Raw genomic sequence first — 18,706 nt, forward strand, 5'->3', positions numbered from 1 at the left:
TACTACAAAATGTTTGTTAATCGAAATCAATGGAAATTTTCGTTTGACTTGACATTATTCTGCACTGCAAATTGGTTGAATTCGTTTTGCCACCGCCTAGTATGGATTCGCCTTGAAAATATGTACCTTCACCATTCGCTTTAATTTTCTTTTTATTAAAATCCTCGCGATGGAAAAAACGTTTTCGTTCGCCCTAAAATTTCAATTAAACTAAGTTTACATAAGTGAGCCAAATTAAGAGTAAATAAATTAGAGTAGGTTGAATTAAGTTGAATAGAACTAATCTAATTTACAATGAGTTAATTCAATACAATTAAGTTATATAAATCAATTACTTTATTTAGGTTAATCTAAACTTATAAAAAATCATATGCAAAAAATCATTGCATAAATTAAAAAAATTTTAGCATTAAGTACGAAACATTGATCTCCAACAGTAATTTTAAACAAAATATTTTTTTTATTATAATTTTTTTTTATTAACTCGAATTCGAAAAAAATGCAAAAAAGTCTTCAAACCCAGGGGCAAGTTTTCAACATTTTTGTTTACTTCATACATCGTAATACGCTTTATTTGAGAGTTGTTTTTGAAGCTAAGCTAAGTAAAATAAAAGAAAAGCTATAAAAGAATTTTCTATATATATTGATAAGTAAATTTATAAATTAACTAGCAGTCCAGGCAGACGTTGTTCTACCTAATTTTTGGTCTTGCTGCATACTTTTTAATAAGTTTTCACCTCTTACTCTCCCTTTCTCTTTCGCCCTATTGTCGTTATCCTTTTATTCACTCTAATCTCTGCATCTCTTTCTCGCTCTCCGTCTTTTATACCTTCTTTTCTCTCTAGCTCCCTCTTCTCCCTCCCCAGCCCCATCTATCCCTATCTCTATCTTCGTCTAACTATCTCTTTCGCTGTCTCTATCTCCTTTCCTCGTCTTTCTTCTCTCTAGTAGTTTTTATTCTCCTCTATCCCTTATTTTTGGTCCAGTCCCAGTCCCGGTGGGTTGTATGTATTGTAACGAATTTAGTGCAATTCCGCTTATTTGCAACCTTCTACTAACGTTCGTATCGCTAAACTGTTGAATAAATAACTCCAATATTCATTAATGCAAAATGGTCTTTATTAGAGTACTTTACAATAACACTTCTACTTCGCAACCAATAGCGTGCTTACATCAAACTGAATTCTGCTTACTCAGCTTTTGCTCCTTTTATACTCTCTCCTGTGTCGTTCGCATACTTCTAGGCGTTTCTTCTTCTAGAATTTACTACTTGTTTACCAGCTATAAACTACAGATGCACGTTTATAGCTTCCCGCATAGCCATATGCGCGTGTATATGTGAGTGATACTTGCACAAATGATTGCCTACTTTTGTGAGCATCTCAGATATATGTATGTGTGAGAAATACTTTGCTGATGATTGCATACTTTTGGGAGCATCTCTCCGCTGCTGGCATGTACATATGTGTAGACATAATGATTGATTTGTTTATGTAGATACAAGTGACTGCTTAGTATCGGCTTAGAGATGATAGTATGCCTTAGTGTTGCTAATATTCGTCACAGTATTTTTGAATGCTTTTTTTAAAATAAATAACAAAAAATGTTGTATACAAAAAAAAGAAAAAAATAATAATAATTAAAAAAAATGTGTAAGTTAAACGGTTTTATTTGAAACAATACTTACATTAAGTAATAATAATACTGAAAGCTACAAAATAATTAGGTAGGTCCTAGGTACTAGTCATCACACTTGTCATCAATCTAGGGCGTTGATCAGATAATTAAATAAAAGCGTGGCCCACGTCAAATTTCTATTGATAGTCAACCGCTCATACATATCTTTATAGATGATATTTTCATATATGCAAAAGCAAGACCAACTGAAATTCCACGCCCTAGATTGATGAGGAGTGTTATGGCTAGTACCTAGGTTCTACCTAATTATTTTCTAGCTTTTAGTATTATTATTACTTACGTAAGTATTATTTTCAATAAAACCGTTTAACTTAAAAATTTTGTTTTAATTATTTTATTTTGAATATTTCGATTCTTGCAAGACTTAGCGCTTTTTTTCACAGGTCACTTTCTATTCATGTATCGGACCACAAATACGTTTTTTTTAATATCTCGATTCGTGCGCCACCTAGCGGAGTTTTTTTCTTTTTATTGCATTGTCATCGGGTTCTGAACTATATTCCAAGTTTCAAGCTTGTAGCTTTTCGGGAAGTTACTTAAACTTCGTTTCAAGCTAAGTAAAACCGTTTAAAAATTAAGCGGTGGAGCACTCTTACGATTTTGGGGTATGAAAAATGGAGAAAATCCGATTCTCAGACCTAGTCAATATGATCACAAAATTTTATGAGAATCGGTCAAGCCATTTCGAAGGAGTTCAACCACAAACACTGATAAGATAATTTTTATATATAAGATTATTTAAGAAAATTAAAATAAAAATGTTGTGGAATCGAATCTAGGTGCCCTTTCAAAATAATCTCGACCATGCGGTATATATTTTGGGCTGAGATCGAAAAAATACCAAAGTTCGTTTGAGCTATAATTATATTAAAAAATCTAACTAGCTAATTAATAATAATTCGTTACAAAAAAAAAAACAATATTTGTAGTAAAAGAAAAAATTATAAATTCACGATTAAATACTGAAATAATTAAAGCAAAGACTACAACTTGGAACTCAATTTTACCTAGCAAAATGTGCAAAGACACACATTTTCATGCTGAAATCAGGGACCGCAATTTATGATTTTTCTATCGGCAGGACTGCTACCGAATATTTTTTAACTATAGCCGAATCTGTTCGTTGTTTCGGAACTATTTCAAGATAATTTCGGAAGATAAGCTTTTTAAGAAATCTAGTATGTATATCCTTTCCTCTGTTTATCACTGTGTGCTTATTGCCGCGACATTTCGCGATTAGTTAGGACCGTCTCGGAAAACAGTATTCAAGATCATATCTTGGTATATCGCAATAATTTTATGTTGTATTTCTTCGTGTGAACTGGTACGCGGTTATAGGTTTGTTTTACCAATATATAAAAGATGAGCAAACGTTTCAATTCATAACAAATTAACTTCTCTTTAACACTTAAACACAAGATCTTGATTATGTAACCCACTTAAATTCGGGCAGTGATGTGAATCAAAGTTTAGTGCACTACTCCCAACTATGGTTTTGTGGCAGTACATTAGCAGTTTGCAAACAAATAAAATTTTAAGTAAGTGTACCATTGTTTTCTTGTATTTATTCACTAAAAATAAAGATATTATAAACATTTCAAATTAATAATATAATTCAACTCTGCGAAGCCATAAATAAACAAACAATTCCAAGGAAATTTTCTTTTGAAACACTAAAGCAAGTGTTTTGTTAAAGCTGACCTCATTTCATTTCTCTGGAATATGCACAAATTCCTTGAATTTTTTGTATAAATAGAGAAAAGCTTTTTTGTTCAACTAATTAAAAAAATAAAAATAAAATAAAAAAATTTTAAGCACTTCCTTTATATAAATGGACAAAAATCAACGAAAAATGTCTCCTTATATAAAGGCATATTCTTGCTAAACTTTGATTTTTAAATTTTGACATAGAGATTGCAAAAATATTTATGAGGAGTTTGTAGCTCAATGAGAAGTTACTTAAAAATCGATTGCAAGATTTGTATGAAAAGCGGACAAACAAATTATTTCGATCCGTGCGCCATCTAACGGATTTTTTTTCTTTTGTTGCATTGTCACGGTGTTCTAACCTATATGTAAAGTTTCACGTTAGTAGCTCAATGAGAAGTTACTTAAAAATCAATTGCAATATTTGTATGAAAAGCGGACAAACATTCAACCGACCTAATATAAAGGAAGTAAAAAGATTTTGTTTGTAAAGTTTTAATTTGAATTCAGAAGTATTAGTGAAATCTATTGGAACAAGTTTTTGTTTATTTTTTATTCACACAACCCAATCTTGTATAAATAGCGCCCACAAAATTTAACACGTAGTAGTTTATACTTAAAAAGTAGTGCAAAAGGTCCTAAAGTAAAATGAATTCCAGCATTTATTTCGCGATCCTATTTCTCGTGCTTAGCTACCGTTTGACGCATACGAATGCGCAACTTCGTATTGTAAATGGCAAAGATATAGAAATAGAGCAGAGCCGACATTCGGTAGCTATTTTTTATAAAAAAAAATATCAATGCGTTGGTTCCTTAGTGAATATGAATTTTGTGGTAACAGCTACGCATTGCGTATACCGGCTAAGGAAGAGGAAGTTCGTCCTTCTAGCTGGTGTAGCCAATATAAGTGTCATAAACAGAGGAAGAGGGCAACAACGCAAAGTGCGGAATATATATCATCATCGTGACTATCAGTCAGGATATATAGATATAGCTGTGATTAAAGTGAAAGAATGCTTTTCGGAGACAGATCAAGTAAAATCAACTAATCTTTGTGAAAGTCAATTAATACCGGGCACACCACTGCAAATAAGTGGATGGGGTTCGGTAATACCAAATAGCAGACCTCATTATGATATTCTCCAAACTGTTGAATTGAATATAGTAGACTTAGAACAATGCAAGGAAATTTATGAGAATAAACATCCACCGCGATATTTAAAAGAAACAATAATTTGTGCTAGATGTCGTGGAAAAAGTCCGTGTTATGGAGACTCTGGAGCAGGGCCCTTGTGGAAGGAAAACTTTGTGCGGTGGTACAGAGTGGTTGTCAGGACTCCGATATTCCGAGTTTATATACAGATGTAACAAATCCAATAGTTTACGACTTTTTAATAACCGTGATATGGAGTAATTGAAGGGTGTTGTTATAAATTGACTGTTGAGTGGAATATCACCCTAGCTCGACTGAACGCCGAATTTCGAATTATTTTGAGATGGAGCGTGTTCTAAACAGCAATTGAGCATGTACTAATGAATTTTTATGTTTACGTGTCGATAAATATTTTTGATTGTTTGCAATAAAAGTGTGACGCATATAAATGCCTTGAGTTGTGAGACCAAACTTTGTGCACGACTGCAAAATTTCAATCATGTATGAATATATCATGAGATAGAAAGAAAGTTGCGAAATAACTACCAACCTTATGGAAATTAATGAAATAACCATAGAATAACGCTTTTGTCATAACGATACCATAGCCAACCAATAAGTTTTTGGTTTTACGCCATATTCATACTCTATAAATTTTTGGGTTGGCGAATTTATTCACATTTTGAAGATTTTTGTTTTAAAATTTTTTACCGTTTCCTATTTTATGAAGTTATCATATTTTTTAGGTTGAGGCACCAATAACAGATGCCAATATATTTACATATATGTTATGAATATGGAAAGTTTTCAGGGCCTTTAAAGGGTCGTATCAAAGTGGTAAACACACTATAGCAAACAACAATATTATATTTTAAATAATTTATACCTCATTTATTGGCAATTTATTACCGCAAAGAAAATTTATAGCTGCGTTCGGTTCCGAGAATAGTGAGTGTCTGCTGGCTTACAAGCCAACCTAATAAAACCGCACTGCGCTTTTTTAGCGCACGCAAACAACCGGCGTTTTTTGCCCTAACCCAAATAAGCATGCGTTGCGACAATGTAAAGCATGTGTGCAAACGTCAAATCTAAATGTCACGCAGAACAAAAATTGGAAATCGAGTTAGGTTTTCACGCAGCAAATTCAATTTGAGTTGCTCTCATACAAGTGGTATGTGCATGAGACATTTTTGACAGAAAATGACTTGCGTGCGTTTATATTAGGTTGGCTTGTTACAGATTTACGCGTTAGCTCGCAATAATGCTACAAATAGAGTTGGAAAACTATCGATTATAGTATTGATTATCGACACTACCTATCGATGATAAAATCATTGTTTTATGGCTATCGAAGCTATCGCTTGTAGCGATTAAGTGCTGTAGTATGTTGTATAAATTATTCTAATCGTTCGGGAGTTGGACGTCGTATTTTCACGAAGTGTCTGCTGGCTTAAGTCTGAAGCTAGGTTGCTAGTTAATCTATGACTAAACCACTTTCACTACGATGATTTTGCTCTTATCAAACATACACAGTTTTAGTTTTAGTGATCACTGCTCTAGACAAAATCTTCTTCCAATATTTATTTAATTATTGTTTTGTTTGCTTTCAGTTGAGCTTAGTTAATCTTGCGTGAGTTTTATTAATTGATTAAATAGTTACCGTTTAAATGTCAGCCAATCAAATATGCATGATATTGTGTTTTTTGTATTTAAGACAAAATAATTGAGACTTTAGGATATTAATCATAAAAGTTATATTTCCAATCAAAGATATCAATAGTGAATGTTTTATTAGAAAAATAAAAATGTAAGGCGCGATAACCTCCGAAGAGATATCAGGCCGAGCTTCTCTTCCAATTTGCGTCGTGCTCCTCTTGATTTTCCCTAAAAATTGGCCGGACGGGACCTACATGTTTTATGCCGACTCTGAACGGCATCTGCAAGGCAGATGAGTTTTCACTGAGAGCGTTTCATGGCAGAAATACACTCGGAGCGCTTGCCAAACACTGCCGAGGGGCGACCCCGCTTAGTAATATTTTCTTCTAATTGAAAAACCTTATTTCTAAAATGTTGATGTTGTTTTGCCCGGGGTGCGAACCAAGGGCATACGGTGTGGTAGGCGGAGCACATCACACCACGGTGGCCGCTTTTTTATTTTTTATTAGAACTAATCATTATTTAATGACTTTAGTTTTTTTAAGTCAATATTCATCATTTCGGACTACTACTGAAAATGTTTTTTTTTTTTTTTTTTAATTTATTTTTTTTAATAATCGCTTTGTAATGATTTTAATATTCTTGTTTTGTGATGAAAGTCACCAAATAACAATTTATTTGGAATGAAGTATTAAGAAACACAACATCAATATTTTTTAACGGAGAAAAAAAAATATACATAGAAATAAAAAATAAACTTGAATAAAGAATTTATAAATATAACAACCTTTTTGTCGTATAAAAATCAAGATCATGATTCGTACTTACTGTCGGTGGTCAATAAAAAAGCCTTAACTACATAGAAAATAATTAGGAAAATAATAGTTTAAAGAAAAAATTATTTGTGAACAAATTATTTACAAATATAAAAAAAAAACATTACTATGACCACACAAGTAGTTGAAGTAGTAATTTTCTAGCTACTGTAATTCTAAATACTTAAATTAATTTTTTTTATAAGAATATAAAAAGAAAAAAAAGCTATATAGGGGAGTTGAGGATTTTGTGCAAATGGTCTAGCAGAATTGCATTTGTAAACTGTTGTAGTATATTTGCACAATACGCTAACAAAATATACGACTATGCATTTGCTACATCATTGCAAATACGCAACATAAAAAACCGTAGTACTTTTTTCAACTCTGTATATCAAATCAGCCACTTTCAACACGAAACAAAATGTGAAAAGGAAAAATTCAAAATAAAAGTTCACGATTCATAGCTTTTATTTGCTATTGCAATGTTTCCAATATCCATATATGTATGTAATACTCCTATATTGCTACAAAAGGCTAGGTACATTCCCAAACATCAGAGTGCCGATATATTGCTGTTTAAACGTTTTTGTTTTTGTATTCAATAATCGAATGTACCGAAATTTAAATTTTTTCTTGTCACACTTATGCTGCTACAATCACAAAAATTTTATAGGCTGTCTCATTTTGATTTGGAATTCAAAACACATTGCGAGCATTTTCTATAGCAATATAGGAGTATTACATATATGTCAATATCAAATGCACAAAATCTGATCTGCCTTTATGTGAAAATTTGAAGATTTAAAACAAATAACTAATAATATATATTTACTTCAAAAATATATATAGATGTTGGTAAAGTTTATATGTATTATACTTACATTAGTAAAAAAAAAATAATTAGTTAATTAGTTAAAATATGCTTTACAATTGTGCAATTCACAAAAGTGTCGTATAATGTAAAGTTTTCAGATTGATTAAAGCATCATAACACATACGACGAATAGATGACCTTGTGAATCGCCTAAATGGTTGATAAATCTTAAAACAATTTTAAAGATAATAAAAAAAAATTTTGAAGTTTACAAAGCTTATAAATCCAAGAATTGCAATAAATAACTAAAGGTCCATATAAGAGATTCAGAACAACAAATAGTTACATTAAATGCCAAACAGAGTTTTCCTAAAATTCAATAAATTTGAAATAAATATAAATATAAAATAGCCTTAGATTTATGAAAATTTTAAATTAACACTGAAAATTTAAACAAAATTAAAAACTAAACAAAATGCAAGATCTTACAAAGCTTCCACGTTTGTATAAGCACCAAACTGGGAAGTCGGAAAACAGTAAACTATACAAATTACTTAAGCAAAAAAAAAAAATTGTTAAATCAATTTTTTTTTCAATATATTTAAATATGTCAGTAAATGTCATTATGGTTTCAGGAATCCATATACGTCTTAAAATCGGTAATAAATTTGGGTATAGAAACAAAAGAACATATTGACTTTTTATTTATTCTATACAGAACAGGCGGATTCGGAAAACGTGCACATTTTTTAAGAAATTTTCTAAAAATTTTCCTTTTCCTAGAGCTTTATAGTCTTGTGGTACCTTTTGTATTTCCATTCCTATACCGCTCTACATATCCCTATCCATAGACGTATCCTTGTTCCTATCTTTATCCCTATCCTAATCTGTATCCCCATTCCTAACACTGTTCCTATGTCTCAGGGACCCATTTTAATAGTTATTTTCTTTTTTTGAGTCCAAAAAGGCTATGTAAAAAAAATTCCTAGGCGCAAGTTTATGGAATTTCGGGGATCCCCATAGCGTTTTCATGAAGAATCGTGTATCTTTTTTATTTTTCGGGCTTCTTCAAAAAATCTACAAATAAAAGTGAAATCCAGACTTTTATACGAAAAGTTAAATCCGGACTTTAATTTTTTAAGGACAGAATTAAAGTCTGGCGCTTATAACAAATAAATTCCCTACCAATAGAATAGATTCTTCTAAATGTCCAGATTTGAAACCTACATATATGATCATTTGAAAGTTGTTGTTACTTATACCAGAAATTTGTCATCGACAAACCATAACTAACTCTTAAAGTACTATACTTATACGTTTCCATATTAACCTACAAGTGTTTTTCGCCATGAAGTTTGATCAAACTGAGATATTGCCTTGAAATTTAATACACCTATTTCTCCTGGAACGAGAAGGATTCTGTATAAATTTTTTTTTTTTTGGATGAGTCGTTCCATAGTTATGGGGCCGGACTTTTATTTTGCGCTTAAAAAATAAAAGTCCGGATTTAATAACTTCTTTCGGAATGAAACATTTTTACTAAGGGATTTTGTTATAAAATTAATAACAGTTTCAGTCTCTGCTATGTCTATCGCTATCCCTATTCGTATACCTATACCTATCCTTATCTCAATTACTATTTATATCATTAAGATTACTCATATCGCATTTAAATTTCAAATATTTACAATCAAAAACAATGTTTATATGAAATTAAACATGCAGCTGGAATGCTATCGAACTACCGAACGAAATTTGTCATCCTACACCTTTCCCAACTTTATTTCGGAAAAGACAACTGTATTTCACAAAACCTTAACTTTATTTCAGAAAAGCTCAAGTCTATTTCAGAAAAAGTCAACTGTATTTCAAATTTTCTAAATCTTTTCCAGAAAACCTCAAATGTATTTCAGTAAACCCCAAATTTATTTCAGAGGATGTAAAAAGTATTTCAGAACTAGTGAAAGGTATTTCAAATAAGCTCAGATATTTTATAAAAAACCATTAAAATTGTATAAACACTGTCTAGGCATTCACTGGCCCACGTTTTGGCCTATATCTCGAGACCCTAGTCATCCAGGGGTATGAAAATTACCCTCTACTAAAGCACTCATCAACAGCTTTCATTTGTTATCCATATTCTGTAAACACATTCTCGGGTCCACGTTTCGGCCTATATCTCGGGACCCTGTACGTCGATCGCAACCAAACCTATTGTAACGAATGTTAGCAGCACTGAGCGATGCTATCGTCTCTAAGCCGATGCTAAGCAGTGACTTGATGCACATCAATAATTCAATCATTATTTATCTACATAAACGAATCAATAATTGCGTCTACACATATGTACGTATACGAGCAGCGGAGCGGCAATGCAAAAACACATGCATATATCTTATCTGAGTTGTCACAAGAGAGGGCAATAATTTGTGCAAGTATTACTCAAATGAGACATTATACATCTGTAGTTGTAGCTGAGAAATTTAGAACTAAGTAAAATTCTAGAAGCGCCTAGAAGATGACACGAGGAAATCACAGAGTATAAAAGCATCAGCGGTAGAGGCGCTATGGGCAGTTTCGATTAAGACGCTATCTAGCGAGCAATAGCAGTATTATTTTGAAAGTCAGTTTCATTTGAGATATCAATCAGTTTGGTTATTAAGCCAGCTAGTTGCAAAGTATAAGTGTTATTGTGAAGTGCTTTAATAAAGCCCATTTTTCATTATTCAATATTGGAGTTATTTATTCAACAGTTTAGTGAATCGAACTTAGCAGAAGGGCAAATAAGAGGATTTGCAAGTAAATTCGTTACACTATGTAGTAACCACCGCGTGAGGTTTACGCAACTTGTGTGAAAGTTTGAACAAAATCGACCGACGCATCTCTTCAAACACCGGTGACAAAATAAAACACATTTTAGCCTTTCTTTATATATATATAGATTTTTATTTTTCACACTTCACTATAATATTAAAACGAAATGCAGATTTTCGTTGCTTTGAAAAACGGCTTAAAAATTTCACATGGAACAACTAGACTTCTGAATTAAAAAAAATGTCATAGTACCTCTAAATCGTGGCCCCCCTTAGAAACCCCCCCACCCTCTCGGCGGGCCTGGTGATGTGCTACACTTGATATCATTCTCTATAATATTTTTTATTGATAAGCACGTTGTTTAATTAAACACCAACCAATTACACGGAAGTATGTCCGCACCCTTGAAAATGTTAGTCCCTGTGCGTATACGTAACATTTTATTATTACGTATAAACAAATAAAAAAATTTGCAATAAAATAATATTGCGACTATAAACTGAGATATAACCTATCCTATATTTCAAGTTAGATCAAACTACACACGGGGTGCAAAACAAATTTAAAATCGGTTCAGTAGTTTAGGAGTCCATTGGCGCCAAACATAGTGACATGTGATTTTTATATATTAAGAAGATTAAGATAAAATGTTAACCAAAGTATGACAAAAGCAGCGAATTAAATAAAATTTACATTCACATTCCGACTGACATATCACGTTATCCCGAAGTAGAGCGCGAGCATAATAAAGTGTTGCCGGCCGTGTTTTTTTTTCCAAATAACGACTTCTACACATTATTAAACGTCTTAAATTACGAATGGTTCATTCATGTTAGGAAGTGCCGTATACGTGTTTATTAATGATTTTATATTTACCATGTATATTAAATTGGATTGAGCATTTAGGAGTACTGTCCGAGACCTAAAGGAGTTGCAGATCTGTTATAACAGACTTCCTATAACTCATCATATCACGGCAGGCGCTTTGTCGCATTCAATGGCTAAGTAAATCTGTCAAAACGTTGCCTAACGTCGTCCCCTTCATTAAGAGCTCTTGTACCCTTTCCGCAGCTTTCTTTTTTTTTAATGCGCCACGACGCATTTTCACCAAAAGCACACTTGATGTTCTTATATCACCGTTATCTTAATGAAGGCAAGAGCTCCGGACGGTCAGCATTCCCTTAAATTTTAATAAAAATTATTCACTTTTCCACAGCACGATTTGAAGTAAAAAATTAATTTTTACTTCAATTTACTGAAATTTGAGTTTCTACACGAATGCTTCTTCCCTAAAATACTTGTTTGTTTTCTGAATAATATGTGAGATTTTCGGAAATAAATTTCAGCTTTTCTGAAATACTTGTTCCATCTTCTGAAATACATTTGCGATTTTCTCAAATATATTTGATGTTTTCTGAAATTCGTTTGTAAAATCTGAAATACATTTCACCTTTCTGAAATAAAATTGAGATGTTTTGAAAAACAAATGGAATATCTAAAACACAGTTTGTGCTTTCTGAAATACATTTGCACTTTTCTGATATTTAATTTAATTTAATTTATTTATTATTACGGCTTTTTAGGCCTAAAACTTAAATTACTAAATACAATTCATTATTAAAATTTGTTAGTTCTATTGAATATGCTGTCGGAATGCCATGTGATTCCGATCAGCATATTTATTAGCATGACAAACGGACGAGTCTGGGAGTCACTCTTTTAAGGGAGGTTGGAAAGGACGCGTTTCCAATCATCCAGTGCTCCCAGCATAAGGCAACAAAATTTTGAACATATATTTTCATTTATGATGCTGTGGGAATGCAAGAAGATTCCGATCAGGACAGCTCAACATTTGAGGTTTTCTGAAATACAATTGATTTTTTCTGGAAAACAGTTGAAAAGGTGTAGTACGGCAAAAATATTAGAGACTACTCGGAAATCTATATTAGCCAGAATTTCGAAATATATTTGTGTTCGAGAGATATTTGTGCTGAATTCTCTATCTAAGTTGGAGCAAGCATTCTTTGTAGGGTGAGTCATTTCGTCTCCGTTGACGACTAAAGCATGTTATTAGGTATTTATCTAATTTATTTGCAGGAAATTAGAAAATAATTACCTACATGTTTAGTAGGGTGGAGCGATACCCTATGGATTTTTTTTAAGCTATTGCATAGATTTTATCGCGGGCTTGGCGACTAAATCAAAAAAAACCGTAACGGATATTTGTCAAAAAAAGGTTCGAAAAGTTAAAGTTAAAGTGTTAAAGTTAAAGTTAAAGTGAATGTTAAAGTTAAAGTGAAAGTTAAAGTTAAAAATAAAGTTAAAGTTAAAGTTTTTTTTTTTTTTTTTTTTTTTTTTTTTTTTTTTTTTTTTTGTTTCGTGGAAGGAGGAAATGCTTTCAATGAAAGGCTATCAACCTTACCCATTCTGTGTAGGTATTTGCGGAAGTAACCATGTCCCGTTAGAAACTGGGTCAGGTAAAAGTCTACCTCTCCGTGCGGTCGCTTCAACCATGGATTCAGTTCAGGGATTAATTCCCTAGTCCACTTTCCTACGATGCTGTTGCTCCACTGATCTTGCCAACGTCGGATCGATTCTTCTCGCGCCTGCATGGCAACAGCAGCTCTACTTGCTTGCGATCCGTTGTCATATATTGTTTTTCTTTCCTCAACGAGAAGATATATCGGTATGGTTCCCGCAACGACCAGGACAGCTTCAGCTGGTACCGTGCGGTAAGCCGAAGATATTCGCAGCGCCCCTCTGCGTTGGACCGAGGTGAGGGCGACTCGGTTCTTCCGGTATTTCATTGCGTTCGCCCAGATTTCTGCACCATATAAGAGTATAGAATCCGAGGCTGATGCAAGCAACTTCCTTGTGCATGGCTTTGGGCCACCTGTGTTTGCCATTAATCTACTCAACTGCGCTATTATGCGCGCAGCTCTTTCGCAGGCCCCTCGTATGTGATCCGAGAAGTTGAGTTTGCTGTCTAACCTCACTCCCAGATATTTCGTTGAAGCGAGTGTTTCTATTGGCTGGTCCCCAACCATCATGTTCCTGGTAGTGGGAATACGTCTCTTTGTGAGGATGACGATCTCCGTTTTGGCTGTTGCTAACTGGAGACCGTGCTCAGCCATCCACCTATTTACATTACGCATGACCTGGTTTAGTTTTAGCTGTGCCAGCTCGCAGCTTGGTGCTGTTATCACAGCTGCCACGTCATCTGCAAAGGCAACGAGGAAGGTGCTTTCTGGCATGTCTAATCGAAGAAGACTGTCGTAAGTTATATTCCAGAGATCGGGACCTAGTACCGAACCCTGGGCTGCTCCACCTGTTATTTTTACCTTTTTTTGACCGTGAGTACTTTCATATATTAGATACCTCTCTCTTAGGTAGTCCCTTAAAATTTCTAATAAATATTGCGGTACTTTGAAAGTGCTTTCTAGTGCCTCAAGCATGTCCTCCCACCTAGCTGAGTTAAAAGCGTTTTTGACGTCCAGCGTGGCCAGCAACACTATCGGTCTTGCTCTGTGGCACGCTGTCTCGGCTTTCTTGACTGCGTCTATAACTTCTGCTATGGCATCGATTGTGGAGTGCCCCCTCCGAAAACCATGCTGTCTGGGCGACAGTCCTCCGGCGTCCTGTAACGCTCTGGTGAGGCGTTGCTTCAGGAGACTCTCCATCAATTTCCGTGCTGTGTCCAACATACATAGGGGACGGTAGGATGATGGAGAGTTGGGATCTCCTTTCCCTTTTGGAATGAGAACCAGTCGTGCTGTCTTCCATATGGTGGGGAAAGTTCTTTCTTCGAGACATTTGTTGTACATGTGCAACATAAGTTCTGGGCAGTCGTTTGCAGCTAGTCTAATTGCCTCCGCGGGTATTCCGTCGGGCCCAGATGCTTTCTTAGGTTTCATAGATCGCACGGCAGTTTTAAGCTCTTCTTCTTGGAATGGTTCCACGTTGCGATCTTCATGGGTAACGTACCCGCCCTCCCTAGGCAGTTGGGTGGGAAACAGGCCATCCACAATGTTCCTTATTTGGTTCTCGTCCATCAGCTGGTTTGGCGGACGGAACTTCTTCATTACTATCTTATATCCCTGCCCCCATGGGTCTCGATCCACTTCCTCGCAAAGCGCTTTCCAGCACTTAAGCTTGCTTTGCTTAATGGCAGCACTAAGAGCTTTCTTCGCTCCTTTGTACGCTTCCGACTTTTCTAGAGCCTCAGGCCTGCCGCGCGCGCGAGTTGCTAGCCTTCGCATCCTGTGGCATATTTTCCGCAGCTCCGCGATTTCGCTATTCCACCAGTATACCTGCTTTTTACCCCTCCACACTCCCCTCCGTGGCATAGAGAGGTTGCAAGCGTGGCGAAGACAGCTCATTGTCTTTTCAACCGTCTCTTCCGTCGGACTGGAGTTGTTGATTATCCGTCGTGCATCCCCCAGTACTGATGCGGAGAACGTGGCAGAGTCGACCTTGAATGCGTCCCATGCTTTTGCTCTGCGTGGCCCGTTCGGAATCTGCCTCTGACCGGGATCGTTTAGGTGGAAAGTGATGTTGTTGTGATCGCTGCCAGTCAGATCCTCTATGACTCTCCATCCAGCAGCGGTCAGCAGCAGGCTTTCTGACACTAGTGTTACATCGGGGATCGAGTATCCAAAGCCTGGCCGTCGGTATGTAGGGGTCGTACCAGTGTTAAGCACGTTCAAACCGAGCCTGGCTGCCATCTCAAGGACTAACCTTCCACGGGTGTTAGTCTGCGACATTCCCCATTCGACGGCTCTTGCGTTAAAGTCTCCCGCCACAACCAGGTTACTAGTTAAGTCCCTCAGGTCGTCTTCAATAAGTTCAAGCTTGTCCCTGAACGTTTGAATGGGATCATTCGGGGACAAGTAGCAGCTTACTATTGTGGTATTATTCGTAGTTAGGCGGACGTAGCCTTGTCCGGCAACACAGTTCACAATATTGGCGTTTGCATCTGTTATCCAGATTGCGGCGGTGCCGGTGTTGTCTATATGCCAATCATTTCGGGCTCTATAGGGTTCGCTGATGATAACGCTGTTAGCTTTATGATCTAAGACCAACTGTTGTAGTAGCTCATCAGCAAGTCTGCTCCGGTTTAGGTTGCCTTGGATAAAACTAATCACTATTGGATTGAGACTTTGGCCTTTGCAACAGCGAGTGCCGCTCTGAAGATGCTGCATGCTCCAGATCCAGGGACATGATCGAGCTTCTGTGTATTACACAGGTAACATTTTGGAGCTGCGGTACAGGCCGAAGCTTTGTGGCCGTTTTGCCCACACTTCCAGCAGGCGTTACTCCTGTCTGGACCCTTGCATTCTGCCTTCCGGTGTCCGTAGCCGAGACACCTAAAGCAGCGTTGTACTTCTGCTCGCTGTCTGATTCGGCACTGTATCCATCCGATAGGAATTTTACCTTTTTTGAGTAGGGCGTTGCCAATATTCTCGTCCACTTCGACGACCGCCATTTTCTGTTCTCTTTGGTTTGCTGCGAACACAGAGACACGGAGAGGTCTAGTGATTTCTTCTTTTCCGACCTGCCTCCTTATTGCGTCTTGGATTTCTGTTTCAGTTGTGAGACAGTCCATGCCAAGTACTTCCAACTTCATCCGCTTGGAGAGCTGTTGTGCTTCACCGACCTCTCCTACTGCACTACCTATAGCTGCTCTGAAGGCCGTCTGGTCACTGCAGCGCGCCGTTTCAATCAGTACGTTACCAGATTTGGTTTTTCGTACTGACCGTACCACCGTACCTGTGTCATTAGGGCGGAGCTAAAGTTAAAGTCAAAGTGAAAGATAAAGTTAAAGTGAATGTTAAAGTTAAAGTTAAAGTGAATGTTAAAGTTAAGTGAAAGTTAAAGCTAAAAATAAAGTCAAAGTTAAAGTGAAAGTTAAAGTTAAAGTTAAAGTGAAAGTTAAAGTGAAAGTTTTTTTTTTTTTTTTTTTTTTGTGTTTCGTGGAAGGAGGAAATGCTTTATGCACTGACCGGGATATTTAAGCCTCACTGCGAGACTCTCCGAGTGTAGGACTCCCTTCTTCCATGAAGGCCTACCCACTAAAACCTAACCTCCCACGGCCCGCGCAAATCCCCGTACCTGGGACCGCGTTTAGCATTACTTCGGGTACGGGTGCGCGCTACGTGAGCTCTATGGCTACTCTCACGCTAATGGGCTAGGCATCCGTCTTCTCGTTTACTGGTAAGTATATGCCTCACATATGTGCTGACCGTATCCCATCTGTCTCTTCGACAGGTCATGTTATTGATGACACTGCCCGGGGATAGGTCGCCAAGTACCTCTTCTACCCTCCTTCGCTGATGGGAGAAGTGCCTGCATTCGAAGAAGGTGTGGCGTACATCGTCTATTTCCCCACAGTACAGACAGCTCGGGCTATCAACCTTACCCATTCTGTGTAGGTATTTGCGGAAGTAACCATGTCCCGTTAGAAACTGGGTCAGGTAAAAGTCTACCTCTCCGTGCGGTCGCTTCAACCATGGATCAAGTTCAGGGATTAGTTCCCTAGTCCACTTTCCTACGATGCTGTTGCTCCACTGATCTTGCCAACGTCGGATCGATTCTTCTCGCGCCTGCATGGCAACAGCAGCTCTACTTGCTTGCGATCCGTTGTCATATATTGTTTTTCTTTCCTCAACGAGAAGATATATCGGTATGGTTCCCGCAACGACCAGGACAGCTTCAGCTGATACCGTGCGGTAAGCCGAAGATATTCGCAGCGCCCCTCTGCGTTGGACCGAGGTGAGGGCGACTCGGTTCTTCCGGTATTTCATTGCGTCCGCCCAGATTTCTGCACCATATAAGAGTATAGAATCCGAGGCTGATGCAAGCAACTTCCTTGTGCATGGCTTTGGGCCACCTGTGTTTGCCATTAATCTACTCAACTGCGCTATTATGCGCGCAGCTCTTTCGCAGGTCCCTCGTATGTGATCCGAGAAGTTGAGTTTGCTGTCTAACCTCACACCCAGATATTTCGTTGAAGCGAGTGTTTCTATTGGCTGGTCCCCAACCATCATGTTCCTGGTAGTGGGAATACGTCTCTTTGTGAGGATGACGATCTCCGTTTTGGCTGTTGCTAACTGAAGACCGTGCTCAGCCATCCACCTATTTACATTACGCATGACCTGGTTTAATTTTAGCTGTGCCAGCTCGCAGCTTGGTGCTGTTATCACAGCTGCCACGTCGTCTGCAAATGCAACGAGGAAGGTGCTTTCTGGCATGTCTAATCGAAGAAGACTGTCATAAGTTATATTCCAGAGATCGGGACCTAGTACCGAACCCTGGGCTGCTCCACCTGTTATTTTTACCTTTTTTTGACCGTGAGTACTTTCATATATTAGATACCTCTCTCTTAGGTAGTCCCTTAAAATTTCTAACAAATATTGCGGTACTTTGAAAGTGCTTTCTAGTGCCTCAAGCATGTCCTCCCACCTGGCTGAGTTAAAAGCGTTTTTGACGTCCAGCGTGACCAGCAACACTATAGGTCTTGCTCTGTGGCACGCTGTCTCGGCTTTCTTGACTGCGTCTATAACTTCTGCTATGGCATCTATTGTAGAGTGCCCCCTCCGAAAACCATGCTGTCTGGGCGACAGTCCTCCGGCGTCCTGTAACGCTCTGGTGAGGCGTTGCTTCAGGAGACTCTCCATCAATTTTCCTGCTGTGTCCAACATACATAGGGGACGGTAGGATGATGGAGAGCTGGGATCTCCTTTCCCTTTTGGAATGAGAACCAGTCGTGCTGTCTTCCATATGGTGGGGAAAATTCTTTCTTCGAGACATTTGTTGTACATGTGCAACATAAGTTCTGGGCAGTCGTTTGCAGCTAGTCTAATTGCCTCTGCGGGTATTCCGTCGGGCCCAGATGCTTTCCTAGGTTTCATAGTTCGCACGGCAGTTTTAAGCTCTTCTTCTTGGAATGGTTCCACGTTGCGCTCTTCATGGGTAACGTACCCGCCCTCCCTAGGCAGTTGGGTGGGAAACAGGCCATCCACGATGTTCCTTATTTGGTTCTCGTCC

General features: G+C 37.2%; 1 protein-coding gene across 2 annotated transcripts in view; it reads left to right on the top strand.

Annotated features, from left to right (window-relative positions):
• The first annotated feature begins 1,197 nt into the window (after window positions 1-1,197).
• HLH3B (Helix loop helix protein 3B) overlaps window positions 1,198-18,706 on the top strand; it is a 65,119-nt gene continuing 47,610 nt past the window's right edge. Inside the window, exon 1 of one of the 2 annotated variants that reach the window (XM_067781047.1) lies at window positions 1,198-4,176. In XM_067781047.1, the coding sequence (XP_067637148.1) occupies window positions 4,054-4,176 (123 nt within the window). In that variant the 5' untranslated portion in view covers window positions 1,198-4,053. The remainder of the gene's footprint in view (window positions 4,177-18,706) is intronic. The other variant, XM_067781048.1, reaches the window with a different exon arrangement.

The sequence above is a fragment of the Eurosta solidaginis genome, chromosome 4 (genome assembly GCF_040869045.1).
Source record: "Eurosta solidaginis isolate ZX-2024a chromosome 4, ASM4086904v1, whole genome shotgun sequence".
Taxonomy (NCBI): Eukaryota; Metazoa; Arthropoda; class Insecta; order Diptera; family Tephritidae; genus Eurosta; species Eurosta solidaginis.